The 13,289-nt window shown below is 53.1% G+C and overlaps 1 protein-coding gene across 3 annotated transcripts; it reads left to right on the top strand.

The window, feature by feature from the left end:
* Positions 1-1,870: 1,870 nt before the first annotated feature.
* On the top strand, positions 1,871-12,925 carry FRS3 (fibroblast growth factor receptor substrate 3). 3 transcript variants are annotated; one of them, XM_055728136.1, is made up of 8 exons: positions 1,871-2,081; positions 3,231-3,355; positions 4,794-4,928; positions 5,135-5,223; positions 5,780-5,966; positions 8,023-8,184; positions 8,767-8,924; positions 9,732-12,925. In XM_055728136.1, exons 4-8 carry the CDS (start codon positions 5,158-5,160, stop codon positions 10,656-10,658), a joined length of 1,500 nt encoding a protein of 499 aa, XP_055584111.1. In that variant the 5' UTR covers positions 1,871-2,081; positions 3,231-3,355; positions 4,794-4,928; positions 5,135-5,157; the 3' UTR covers positions 10,659-12,925. The 3 variants fall into 3 exon arrangements, with proteins under 3 accessions (XP_055584111.1, XP_027672335.1, XP_027672336.1); XM_027816534.2 differs by lacking the exon at positions 1,871-2,081 and adding an exon at positions 2,832-2,878; XM_027816535.2 differs by lacking the exons at positions 1,871-2,081; positions 3,231-3,355 and adding an exon at positions 3,364-4,407.
* The last annotated feature ends 364 nt before the right edge of the window (positions 12,926-13,289 follow it).

The raw sequence follows: 13,289 nt of genomic DNA, 5'->3' as shown, positions 1-13,289 counted from the left end.
TTTGGCTTTGGCAGGAGGTTGGTCTCCGCAGCTTTATCTTGAGTTTGCTGCTATGGACTTTGTACCCCTGGGTGGTGGCGGCGGGTCCCCCCTCCTCCCCCCCCCCCAGCTCCCCAGCCCGAGCTGCAGAGCGGCTGCTGCCTGTGCTCCCCATGCTCCCCCATCCCTCTGCACGGTGGAAAGATTAATGGGCAAAGTGCTCGTTAGGAGACCAGCCGGACACCACGATTCAGACTCGACGGATCACTCAGGGCTTTCCGAGGTGGGACCTCTCCAACAAAGCCACCACCCTGCAAATGCCACAAGGTCCCCCACGGTGCTGGGCGAGCATGCACCGGCGACATGGTGAGTGTGATGGGCAGGATGGTGGCCCGACAGGCTTCCCTGCTGCCAAAGGACCGCGGCGTGCAGCCAGCAGCATCCCCACAGCAAGGGCTGCGGAGGCACGGCTTGGTGACCCGGCGCTGGAGCAGACCAGGAGTGCTCACACGTCACATCCGAAGAGTGGCAGCCCCTGTCACCCTTCCAAAGCCACCGCTGATGTCCAACAGCTCCACGCCTTACCAGCGCCGATGGGATTGTCATTGCAGAGCAACTACAATTGTCAAAATTGACTTGGTAAAAATTGTAATTGTAAAATTGGTAGCCCAGCCTAACCCTCCCTGTGGCCTCCTGTTGTCCTGCGTGTGGGGCAGCCCCCTGAGCCCTCCCATAGCCCCCCCAGTTGCATGGTCCCGGGTGGTAGGATTTAGCCCATCACACCAGCAGTGCCGGGGCTGAGCCAGGACCCTGTGCAGCCCGACCCTGGCGAGGTGCTGCAGGGGTGCAGCTGCCTGTGGGGCCCCAGCACCGAGCTGCCATTGCCTGTGCTGGTTTAGTGCCCTGATACTGGTGGAACTGGGGTAGGCGGCGTGTGTGTATGCTCTGAATGAGACGGCTGGGTGCAGAGCGCACTGGCCAGCACCCCAAATCCCCCTCCACTGACCCCCCCAGCACCCTCTCCTGCCTCAGAACCCCCAAATCCCCCTCTACTGACCCCCTGAGAGCATCTCCCTGCTCAAGACACTCCAAACCCTGCCTCCACTGACACCCCCTGCACCTCTTCTGCACCAGACTCCCCAGTCCCCCCCCACTGACACCCCTCCAACCTCCTGCCCCAGACCCCCCCAATCCTCTCCCCACTGACCCCCCCAGCATTCCTTCCTGCCCCGGACCCCCCCAGTGCCCCTCCACTGACCCCCCCAGCATTCCTTCCTGCCCCGGACCCCCCCAGTGCCCCTCCACTGACCCCCCCAGCATTCCTTCCTGCCCCGGACCCCCCCAGTGCCCCTCCACTGACCCCCCCAGCATTCCTTCCTGCCCCAGACCCCCCCAATGCACCTCCACTGACACCCTCCCCAACCTACTGCCTCAGATCCCCCCAATCCCCCCCCACTGACCCCCCCAGCATTCCCTCCTGCCCCGGACCCCCCCAATCCCCCTCCACTGACCCCCCCCCAGCATTCCCTCCTGCCCCGGACCCCCCCAATCCCCCTCCACTGACCCCCCCCCAGCATTCCCTCCTGCCCCGGACCCCCCCAATCCCCCTCCACTGACCCCCCCCCAGCATTCCCTCCTGCCCCGGACCCCCCCAATCCCCCTCCACTGACCCCCCCCCCCAGCATTCCCTCCAGCCCCAGACCCCCCCCAATCCCCCTCCACGGACACCCCCGCAACCTCCTGCCTCCCAGCCCCCCCGCAGCCCCCAGCCCCGCCCCTCACCGTGACCACGCCCCCTCCCTGACCCCGCCCCCGCGGCCGTGGCGCCGCGGAGCCAGCCCGCCCCCTGGCGGCCGAGCGCCTGCCTGGCCGGGTCCTCCCAGCCCGCGACACTCTAGGCGGCGGCCGGTTGGACTCGCTGCTCCCGGCGGGCCCGGCCCGGGCTGGGGGGACGCGGCGCTGGCGGGGCTCGACCCGCACCCGGTCCCCGAGCCCCAGCCCGGACCCGCCGGGCCGGGCAGGGGCCGGGCCGGGCCGGGGGCCGGCTGGCAGCGGGGGCCCGGGCCTCAGCTCCCGGACGGCGGAGCCGGGCAGCGCCTCAGGTACCGACCCGCGCCGGGGCCTTCCCGCGGCACCTCGCTGGGGCCGCCCGCCTAGCCCCCGGCCTCCCTCCCGCCCCCTGTGCCCCCTCCCTGTTGTGTCCCCCGCTGTCCCCTCGTACCCCCTCCGCCCCCCCCAGCCACCCCCTTGCACCCTCTTCTCCGTCCCCCCCCTCCCTGGGACTCGCCCCTTCCCCTTGTCCCGTCCCCGTTCCCCCCCCACGGGCGGTGCAGGCTCCTTCCTCCTCCCTCCATCCCCCTCGCCATGCCAGCAGCCCCCCAGTGCCCCCTGCAGCCCCTCTCCTCCCTCCCAGGCTGGTGGGGGGCTAGGGGGGGCCATGCTGCTTGTCCTGGGGGGGTTGGTGTGGGGCCATATCCATTTCCACACCAGGTGTCCGTGTGCGGGTCCCGGTGGTGCTGGGCTGCCCTGGGCCTGTGTGGGTGAAGTGGTCCTGGGGCTCGGGGAATGGCTTGGAGGGGGGCAAAGGAGTGAGGGGAGGGTCTTCTGCAGGCTGGGGGGGGGTGTCTGGATGGAGCTTCCTTGGGAGCAGAGCGAGCCAGGTGGTCTTGGGGCTCAGGGAATGGCTTGGAGGGGGGCAAAGGCATGGGGGTCTTCTGCAGGCTGGGGGGCGGTCTGGATGGAGCTTCCTTGGGAGGAGGGTGAGCCAGGTGGTCCTGGGGCTCAGGGAATGGTTTGGAAGGGGGCAAAGGCATGAGGGGGGGTCTTCTGCAGGCTGGGGGGGTCCGGACGGAGCTTCCTTGGGAGGAGGGTGAGCCATCCAGCTGTGGAATCGGGAGAGGTGAGCTGCGCTCTGGAGCCAAGGAGGGCTGCCAAGGTTTCAGGAGGATTCAGGTTTGGTTCCTGGGATGAGGGGAGGCTGGGGATGCTGCTCTTAGGGGGCACGTGTTGCGGCTCCTGGGGGAGCGTGTTGTACCCTCAGAGCGGTGGGTTCAGCTGGTTGAGGCTCTGAACTGGTAAACAGCCGTTGGAAAGGTGGGTGTCGAAAAAGGCTGGAGCCTTGCGAGTCTCAGTGTCTGCCTGAAAGGGATGCTACTAAAATATTTAACAGCGAGGAGTTGTGGGAAGCACCGAGGGAGCGTTAGGGATCTAACAATGTGGGGTTTTTTTCTTTTTTTTTTTTTTTTTTCCAGTTCTGACCATAATAACTGTTGAAGGTAGGCGAGGACACTTCAACCGCCCCCCCTCGCAGGTTAGACAGGCACAGGTGGAGGGAGCACCAGAGGGGGAGAGAATAAAGAAGAAAGAGGGGGCAAAGGTAATGTTTTCTACAAGGTTGTTTTATTTTTACTGAGGGAATTGATGATTTGGGAGCAGGAGACAGTAGAAGACAAGGCCCCTAGTGACCAGATTAGATGAAGCGGAGGGGTATCTGTTGCTAAATTACTGATCAAAGTCTGTAAGGTCAGTGGGGAGTATATCTGTACTGAGCCTAGAAAAACAAATAGGATGGTTTGAGTGGGATGCGGTGTTGAAAAGGGAGTGTGTGGCGTTATTACTGTTAGGGGTGACGGGTATGTGCAGGAGGGCAGGTGGCACCTTGCTTGACTTGTGCCCGAGCTCCTTCAGCTTGCCCAAAAGGAAGCATTCCTCTTCTGGGGGACTTTGCAGGGTTAGGATGTGGTAAAGAATTCTTCAGGGGTCAAAGCTAAGGCATGGGGTCGCAGTGGAAGGTGATTTAAGTTCTGTTCTGATGTAAAAAATGAAATGGGACCCCTTGGGCAGCTCACCGCTCGCTCTTCCCCCTCCCTCCACACCGCTCTGCACCACGAGGGAGCCTGAGGGCAGCTGTGCAACGTGGTTTTGCACAGAGATGCAACTCTGTGATTCATTGTTTAATTTGGAGCGACTGTTGAGGCAGATTCTGGCATGGCAGAGTGAGAGGTGTCCAATAGCCTTTTCATTTTATTTAGTGCTCTAGTGCCAGGCTGGTTATCCGTATGGCTTTATTCTCTCACGCCTCAGATGGAGAGATTGTTAGCTGTTCTCGCCAAATAAAACATGGCTCCCTTTCTTGCTAGCTGCTGCTGAATCCCCTGCCCTGAGGTGGATGTCGAGTCCTTAAAGTTTGCATCAAAGATAGCAGTTATTTCTCACTACTAGTGCATGTAACTCACGCCTGCTTGATACTTGTGATTGCTGACTCTTGTCAGATAGTGGAGGTTTTGTGTTTTCTGGCATTTGTTACGTTTCATAGTCCAAAGTAGAACGAACAGCTGTTGTGTTCGTTTGCTTTTAAGGCTGCTGGTTCTCTCACCCTTGAAGACCTTCCACTGAATGAAGGTGCCTTCACATTCCGAAGCAGCAGATGTGTGTGATTCCTCATACCCTCACCACCCTCACCATTCAGTATCACTGTTGCGTTTTATTTGCACTACAGTAGCTCTGATAACCCCCACTCCTCTGTAGGATCCCAAAGCCAAGAAATAAAGTATCTCTTAGGTTTAGGATTTTTTAGCTGTAGACTGTAATTTTGGTTTTGTTTTGTTGGTTGGTTTTTTTTTTTTTTTTTTAGAAATCACAGGAGTGGTCTGTGCAGAATTATTTTCTATATTCTTAGAAATGCAGGTAGTTAATTTAACAAAAAAGTGCATCTGCCTTCGTTGTGATATTTGAAGGGAACTTCAGTCACAAACACCTCCCCCCTCCTTTTCAATGTTCTCTGTTTTTTTAATTTGTTGTGTTCTCCTTCTCAGGTGGGAGATGGGACCATTTCCCTTGTGTTTTAGGTGACTCTGAAACCTGCTTACCATGAAGTCCCGAAGGAGATAGAGGGACAGTAGTGGGAATTTCTTCCCACTTCTTCAAAAAAATCCAACAGTTGCCTAATGGTAAGAAAGCTGTTATTTTTAATTAGCCTTATATTGTATGATATCCATTAATTGAGGAACACATTGAAGAGTTTGAGATCCAAACCCACTGGGCCACGTGGAGGGGGATCAAGGAGGATACAGACTGTAAATGCTGCATGTTTGGAGAGGGTGGGAGGAGTTGGTTTGAAAATATGATTGTCCTCTGTTTTGTGTCCTCTCCCCAGGGATTGCCTCTTATGCTGCCATCATGGGGAGCTGCTGCAGTTGTCTGTGCAGAGACAGCATCCCAGACAACCATCCCACCAAATTTAAGGTAAATATTGCTCCTTCATCCCCGTCAGAGAGTCTGTGACAGCGCTGACTACTAGCAAAGCCCAGCATGGGTTGGACTCCGGTCGTGAAGGGAAAGAAAACCTCTGCTCTTGCAGAGAAGTCTTTCACTTGATAAGATTTTCAACTATGCTACTGTTTCAGTTTGATTTTTTTTTTTTTTTTTTCCTTTTCTTAAGCAACCTCTGCTGGAAACACGTTTGTATTTGCAGCAGAAATTGCCTCTGCACTGAGATTCAGCCTGAGCAGGGAAATGGGGAACTGGAGAGAAACCTTTTATTGCTCGGGGCTGTGTTCCAGTGTCTGTGCTGAGACACTTCGGCTGAACTGCCAAGCACACAGTCTCCAGGGCTGCTGGCTTGGCGCCTTCTGCCAGCAATGAATTCATGCTCTCAGCTGAGAAAAAGGCATCTTAGTAAATGAAGGGGGAATCCACAGGGATTATCCACAGTATCTTCGTGGGTGGGCATTTTTTTTAATTTTTTATTTTTAATACCGATGTGCTGAGTTTCCTGATGTAAGCTCTGTGGCCTCTGCAGGTGACGAACGTGGATGATGAAGGTAACGAGCTGGGATCTGGGATTATGGAGCTGACACAGACGGAGCTCATCTTGCACACTCACAAGCGAGATGCTGTCAGGTGGCCCTACCTCTGCCTGCGCCGCTATGGCTATGACTCCAACCTCTTCTCCTTTGAGAGCGGTCGTCGCTGCCAGACAGGGCAGGGTGAGTGTGGAGGTTCCTGGCGGAAGGAACGCCGAGGTTTCTGTTCCCAGGCAGCTGGAGTGCGCTGATGTTTGTGTCTTCCCATATTCCTGCATCTAATGAATCAACAGGTTCTTTTGCAGCCTCTGTTCCCCCAGAATACCGGAGTGTACATGCACGTACAGTTAATACTCCTGATTAAAACACTGATGAGAACGATGTCGTGGCTCAGGACCCAGGCATAAATCTAATGGTCTCATTTTGCTAGTGCATCGGGGCTCATGAGGTAATTGGCGAAGCAGGCTTGAGCGCTAGACAGGGCGTGTTTAATGTCAGAGAGGATGCTGGTTACGCTGTCAGCTCTGTGCTTCAGTACCAAGCGATGCACAGCTGTGGTAGGAAGGTTGATGGACTTCTTTCCTTAGGAGCTAGAAAGTACTTTTTGCAAGACTGAAGCTTTGTTAGGCATGTTTTAACTCTGGGGGTAAAGCAAAAGAGCATCACCTGCACCTCTTCCCTGGTCCCTCTTAGGGTTCGCTTATTCCGCAGAGCTGCCGAATGTGTGTCAGTAGCAACAGTTGTTTGAGCACATCTTGTTTTTCTGGGTGCATTCTCTCTGCCTCCATTAGAGCTGGTTCTTCTTAGTGCTTTGCATTTTGTGTCTGGCAGCACTTTGTAACGTAGAGGGGAGTTTTACGTTGTACTGATTTTATGCACGGGGATGCTCTGCATAGAGGAGGGAAGTGAGTCACCCAGGAGTACTTGCCAAGTCATCAGGAGTGCTGGGAATAGACTCCAGATTTATAATGGTGCCTGTTAGTTCCTTTACCAGTCTGTCTCTCTCGCTTTTAGAGCGCTGAACATTTTCTTGGCATCTGCATCCCCAGAGGGAAAAAAAAAAAAAGTTTGTCTCCTCATTCTATTAATATGTTTGTAAACTCCTTCTTATCCAAAAGGCCTCTGCGTAACTGTTCAGTGTCTGTGTAAAACACTGCGCAAATCTGTAGTGCCGTATGCTCCTCTTTAATATTTATATGAGTGGGGTTTTCCTTTCCTGGAGTCTTGTGCTTGTCAGTTGCCAGCGATGGGAATTGCTCGCCTTTGGTTTCTGTTTTGCCTTTTGCAGGATGCAAACCAGTGATTAAAATTCTGCCCTCTGTGCATTTTGCTTTTGTTTAGGTCCAGATAGTGGCGATAAAGCAGAGCCGCTTGCTCTTCATGTATGACAGATTTTTTAGCAGACACGTACTTACTCATCAGTCTTAAAGCAGACAGAAATGAGAGGGATGGTGGTGTGTTTTGATGAGTTTTCTCCCTTCCTTGTAGGATTTCATTTGGAGGACTCCTTCCTGATGCTGCTCCCCACCTTATATAAGGCAGATACAGCTTTTTTTTTTGCTTCTTCTTCTTTTTTTTTGTTTGTTTGTTTTTTGTTTTTTATTTTTTTGCCAAAATTTTAAAAACCTTATTCTTTGGGGTAGCAGCCGTCGTTGCCATGCTGTTCTCGTTGCTATGGCTCTTGTGCGTGCCAGCTTGGGATTGGTTAGCTCTGCACACACCAGCTCTGGTTTGGGCTGCTCGTTTGGGGAGACACTGTTTAATTCCATACATATTTTTTTTAAAGATGACATTCTTGTCCCTCCCTTGCGTGCACGCTCCACAGGGCCCAGTTCAGCTTTGAGAAGTCACTGGGTAGGCTTTCCCCTGGCAGTGAGAATTGGACTGGGTGCCAAGTGAGTTAAGATAGAAGATTAGAGATGAAACGAGAGCGGTTAGCTTGTCCCTTTCACACCTCTCCTCTGTGTGGGATTGATCGTTGTAGGATAACTGGGATGCTCACTGTTTTTCTTGTAATAATGCACCGTTTGGTCAGATTGGCGGTCACGGCATTGTATTTCTGTTGATGTAATAATCCACCAAATTGTTGGTTGTTTTCCTGTGGCTGTGGGTTGATTGCGTTAAACGCAGCAAAAGAAATCAGAATTGCCCATTTGTTTAGAGCCAGGAATTACATATACTCCTGTTAAAGCCGGATCGCTTTCTTGCTTTTCTGACCCTCCTCTTCCTTACTGTGCAGGGATTTTTGCCTTCAAGTGTTCCAGAGCAGAGGAGATCTTTAACCTGCTTCAAGACCTGATGCAGTGTAACAGTATCAACGTAGTGGAAGAGCCTGTTGTCATCACCAGGAACAGTCACCCCACGGAGCGGGAGCTCTCCCGGACCCCCCAGGCACCCAACAGTAAGGCTCCTCCAGTGACCGGGGAGAAGAGGAGGGAGCACAGAGACGTGGCTGACGTCTGCAGTTGCTTACGTGAAACTGCCCTTTGCAGCCCGTGGATCTCTCCCTTGTGCTGCCTCGCTGCTGACCCGTATCTTTATGTCCATATGTACCCCTTGCAGCATGTTTATTTTAAGGCCCCGCCTGTCTGCGAAGTGGTATTTTGTTTCCAAGGAAACAGCAATAAAAAGCCATTCAAATAGTCAGCCGGGTTGTCATCCTTCAGTTGGTTTTCATCTGCCCGCTGCCAAGTGGCCTTTTTTAAATAACACCTACAAGGATGAGGTGGTTCCTAGAGGAAACTGCATCTGGGAGGATTCAATTTGCTCAATTCCCGCCTCCGTTAGGAGCGATTTAAAGATTTAAATAAGAGGGCCTAGCCCTTGCATGTGTACTAGGTCCTTCTTCGTAGGGATCTTCCCCAGACAGGCTGGTTGTGACTTACAGGGTGCAGTTAAGAGGCTAGCTCACTGTGAGAGTGAAGTCAACTCTATCTTGTGCCAAACGATGCTCTAATGCTTACCTGTCCTGATTCTCTCCCAGGTCTGGGGTACACCGTTCCAGGATTTCCCAACGGATTTCCCAGCTTCCCTGGAGAAACCCTATCATACTCCACAGCCCGCCACCCCTCCGTGAGCAGCCTGAGGCATTCCTCTGTGGGTGAAGACTCTACTCATGCCCTTATTGGGCCTGATGAGCAGGTAAACCTGGATGTCCTAAATTCTGCTGTTTGCAAGCAGTGAACAAGCAGCTTGTTTTGCCTCACAGTCCTGTGCAATTCTGCGTTTCTCTTACTCAGCAAAGTTCAGGGGATCCTCATACCTTGTCATCCTTTTTTTCTCTTTTGCTTCATTTTGCCATTGGAGACTCCTCTGTGACACTTCACTGGAACAGGCATTCTATCAAGGCTGGCTTGAGTTGGCTTCCTTAAACCACTGGTATTTGTGTGGCAGTTATTTAACAGCAGCACTCAGCTTTTGTGAGCCCAAGTCATACTGCCCTGTCTGTCAGCTGTTGCTGCAACCCCTAAACTGATGTGCAGATGCATACCCAAGTTCAGACTCTTTTTATTTTTGATTCTCAGCTCTTTGTTCTCAGTTTGAGAATTTAAGATTTTCCCCCACAAAATCCAGCTTGTCTCAACCATTATCAGAGAAGGCTAGGTAGGTGTGAGTGCTGCCATAACACCAGCGTAAGCCACTCAAGGAAATATTTTGCAAGTGGCTTTGCTTTTAGTTCTGTTGCCATATGCATTGAGTGTGGAAGAGATGACGTGTATCTTCTGCCGTTGGACTCCTTGTGGTCTCTCCTTCAGCCCACAAATCCAGGAACGGCTTTTGTGTTTTGCTTCCCAAAACCTTTTCAACTTCTGAAATTCTTTCATCTCCTCCTGCTTCTTCAGCCACCGGAAAATTTTCCATTCCTGTTGGTTTCTCAGCTGCTGACAGCTGCTTTGCTCTTGTCTCGTCTCTTTTCCTTTCACTGTCCCTCTGCTTCTCTCCTTGCAGTCCCACACCTACGTCAACACGGCCAATGGTGATCAGGAGCTGAGGGGCCAACACTGCATGCACTCCTTGCCTGAAGTCCACCCTCCTTTCCCCCCTAGGAACCGCAGCTGCTCCCTTGAAGACCGCAATCCCCAGGTCTTTCTGCAGCCAGGGGAGGTTAAGTTTGTGTTGGGTCCCACATCCAACTTCAGGCGCGTCTGTCGGCACCACCGGGAGTGCAGGACGCACTTCTGCCCCCCCAACAACAACAACAACGAGTGCGAGGAGGAGTGCCCTTCGCCCCAGTGCACCTACGAGAACGTCAATGGCTTGCTGCCCCCCAGCACCTCCTCTCTCTGCCGAAGCGGGCGCTTGAAACTCACCCGGGAGGATGCGGGCTTACCCGGCTGCTCCCATCGCAGGACGGCGTTGCTGCACTATGAGAACTTGCCGTCGCTGCCGCCGGTGTGGGAGTGCCAGCCGCTCCGGCAGGGCGAGGAGGACGTGGGCGCTGGGGACATGCTGACGCCTTCCCCCAGTGGCTACTCCGAGACCGGTGAAGAAGTTCCCCTGCAGAACTACGTGAACTCAGAGAACACCGCGCTGCACGGGGGCAGCAGCCAGCGGCGCAGCGGCTTTCTGCCAAAGCCTCGTCGCAGCTGCGTGCCCAGCGTCTTCAGCTTCGACTTCCCCCGGCCCTGTCCCGAGCAGCCACGGCAACTCAACTACATCCAGGTGGAACTGGAGGCTGAGCCGTGCAAGGGACATCAGAACACACCGGTCCCCCGTGTCCCACCTCCTGCCACCCATGAAGCCCGCCGGACGGACTCCTATGCGGTCATTGACCTAAAAAAGACAGCGGCCATGTCCAGTTTGCAAAGGGCCCTGCCGAGAGATGATGGGACTTCACGGAAAACTCGACATAACAGCACTGACCTGCCTCTGTAAGGGGGAACGCCAAGTGCAAGCACTGTGTCGTGGCTTTGGTGCCTGCCCTCCAGTCCATTGCCCGGTGTGACTTCCATTCGCCATTGCCTTCTGCTTCCCTGTTTGCCCCATTACCTGGTGTCACGGGATGGCTCCTACAGCTGATGTTGAGGCTAATCTGTCTGTCCATCTTCCCCTCGCCGTCTCTCTTGTGTAGTCAATTCGGAACGCCTTTTGGGATATTTCACCACACCGTTTGAAGGTTAAATCTCTGGCAAGAGGGGCAGGAGGTGCCAGCGATAGTTCCGGCACTGTGTGAATACAGCCTTGAATCGGGTTAGCTCTCCTGATTGCCCGGCAGCTCCGTGAGCGGTGCCAGCAGCCTGGCTGCAGAGGAAAGGCAGTAGCATGGTGGAGGCGTGTTTCCAAAAGCGAGTTGCTTTAGGAGCTCCACTGCAAATCAAGCCCGTTTCCCGTAGATTTCATGCCTTGCGGCTCCAGGCCAGCTCTGCAGCCGGGCCACTCCAAAGTCAGGTTTTGCCTTGTGGTTTCGCTGGTCCCAGGTGACGTGGGAGCTCATGCTGCGGTCTTTCCCTCCACCCCCAACTCGCTCCTTTCTGCCCTCTGCACTGTTACCTATTCTCTTGAAGCTTGTAGAATCTTTTTATACTTCTGTCCCTTTCTCAGATTGAATTTAAATTGGGCAGCTCTAGGAATTGATAGAGGAGGGCAGACAGTCATGGGCACAGACACTGTGATCACATAAACCTGATTTCCTAAAGAAGAGTCCCTGCTTTAAAAGAGGAGGGGAAGACCGCAACTATGAGAGAGATTTGAGGTTTGGTGTAGAAAATGTCAATTGTACTGTACCCTGTTTTGGTTTTTAAGGTTCTTTTTGGTGGCTGTTCAGAACTGTTGTTGATTGATTTATTTATTTACTTATTTATTAAATGTTCTTTTGCATCCCAGTGGTAATTGCCAAGACCGGTGCCAATATGGAATGTGTACTTGCTGTGGCTCACTCCTGTCTGGGGGACAGAACTTGGAAGAGGTTGGTGGCTTTGCTGAGCTGCACTTGGGCAAAAAGAGGAGCTGTGAATCCAAAAAATTTTAACTGGGATTGACCGTCACAGAGTGGGTGGGAAATGGTATTGGAGGTGTGGGAGTGCGAGCAGAGCTGCCAGGCAGCTGAGCTTGGAGTTGTATCAAAGTCGTTGCCTACACCCATGTGCCTGGTTGGGTCCATGAGAAATATTTGATCAGTGTTTTGAGTGAATGTGCAGTTTGTTTCCTACAACTATGGACTTGGAAGGGCTAAATTTCAGCTCTCGGGGAAATTTGTGGCCTTTGATCTGGATTTTTCTCTTGATACCAGGGCTGAGTCTAAGCTGGGCTGTCAGGCTTCTGTGTGAGGTACTGTGTAGGGTCTCTGCTCCTTCCCCATCGCGGGATGTTCCACCACCCCTCTCTGCTGCAGCTTAATCCCTCCCTGGATTACTCTTTGCCATTATTGGCTGCTGCAATGAGACAGAAGTACTCTGGGTTAGTCTGGAGCGCTACCTTTCTGCTGTCTGTATTATTCACCGTCCTCTCAGGGATAGGACGTGAGAGATCCAGTGCTCTGCGAGGTGTCCTGCTGCCAGAAACGTTGCCAAACCTTGCTGTGTTCTCCCTGTCCCTGATGTATGTCGAAGTCAGTGAGCCTCTGGTGTGAAAGAGGAGAGGAGCTGATCATCACCCGGCTGCAACCTGCTTCTGAGGTCCACAAACTTGATTTCCAGATTTTTGAAGTTCAGCCTTTTTGGTTGTGGTGCTGTCATGTCATATTGCAATGTGACCCTTCTGGGAGGGAGGACATGTGCCGTGCAGTTCAGAAAAAGTGATCAAAAGTGTGAGTAATGCCATGCTTGTGTTGGCAGAACATGGATTTCTTGGCTTGCTGTTGCACTATAAATTCAAGGTGCACCACGTGCTTAAGTTCACTGGGTTTTTTTCTGTTGTTGTGTCTTGTGGGTTTTTTTTGGAAGTCTTTGTGCTTGCCTTCCATTCTTTTCTCCACCCCAGCCCTTGTGTGATCTATAACCGAAAAGAAGCCCAAGTAATATATTTTTATACGTATACCAAATGACTTTATTTGAAGGGGGAGGGGAAGACAAGTAATGTATCCCCCTAAATCTAACTTTCATTTAGGGAAGTGAGAGAAGAAATTGTTTATATATCTATCTATATATATAAAGTTAAGTGCGTTAGACTTTAAATAAACTATCTAAATAAAGAGTTTATCTGAGCTCTATGTGTCACCCTCTGGGATAGCACAGCAACTCCCACATGCCAGCACAGGGCCATGCCCCCACAGGAACCTGCCTTGCCCCTGCCTGAGCTGAGAAATGCGAAATACATATTCTCCTTTTCCCCCCAGAAAGGGAAAAAAGGATGAAATGTTTTATGTTTACACAGAGGAAGAGGTGAGGGCCCTTTCCCACCCGCACAGGAGGTTTGCAGGTTGGTGAAATGCAAGGGAAGATGCTGCTGGGTGGCAGCTTGTGTCTTGGGAGGAAGCGGCTGAAGCCCGGGGCTGCTGCTGGGGTGCTCCCCGTGGCCACCAGCCTGGCTGCTGGTCTCTGACGGGTGGGATGAGGCTGCTGGGAGGGT

The sequence above is a fragment of the Falco cherrug genome, chromosome 16, assembly GCF_023634085.1.
Source record: "Falco cherrug isolate bFalChe1 chromosome 16, bFalChe1.pri, whole genome shotgun sequence".
Classification (NCBI taxonomy): Eukaryota; Metazoa; Chordata; class Aves; order Falconiformes; family Falconidae; genus Falco; species Falco cherrug.
Note: the sequence above shows the minus strand (reverse complement) of the source record. Positions and strands in the feature narration are given on the sequence as shown.

Excerpts from the sequence above, each read along its gene's own strand:
- FRS3 (XM_055728136.1), top strand. The coding sequence starts at position 5,158 with ATGGGGAGCTGCTGCAGTTGTCTGTGCAGAGACAGCATCCCAGACAAC. Across the intron at positions 5,224-5,779 it reads ACCATCCCACCAAATTTAAG|GTGACGAACGTGGATGATGA; the intron begins GTAAATATTGCT and ends TGGCCTCTGCAG. Across the intron at positions 8,185-8,766 it reads GACCCCCCAGGCACCCAACA|GTCTGGGGTACACCGTTCCA; the intron begins GTAAGGCTCCTC and ends ATTCTCTCCCAG.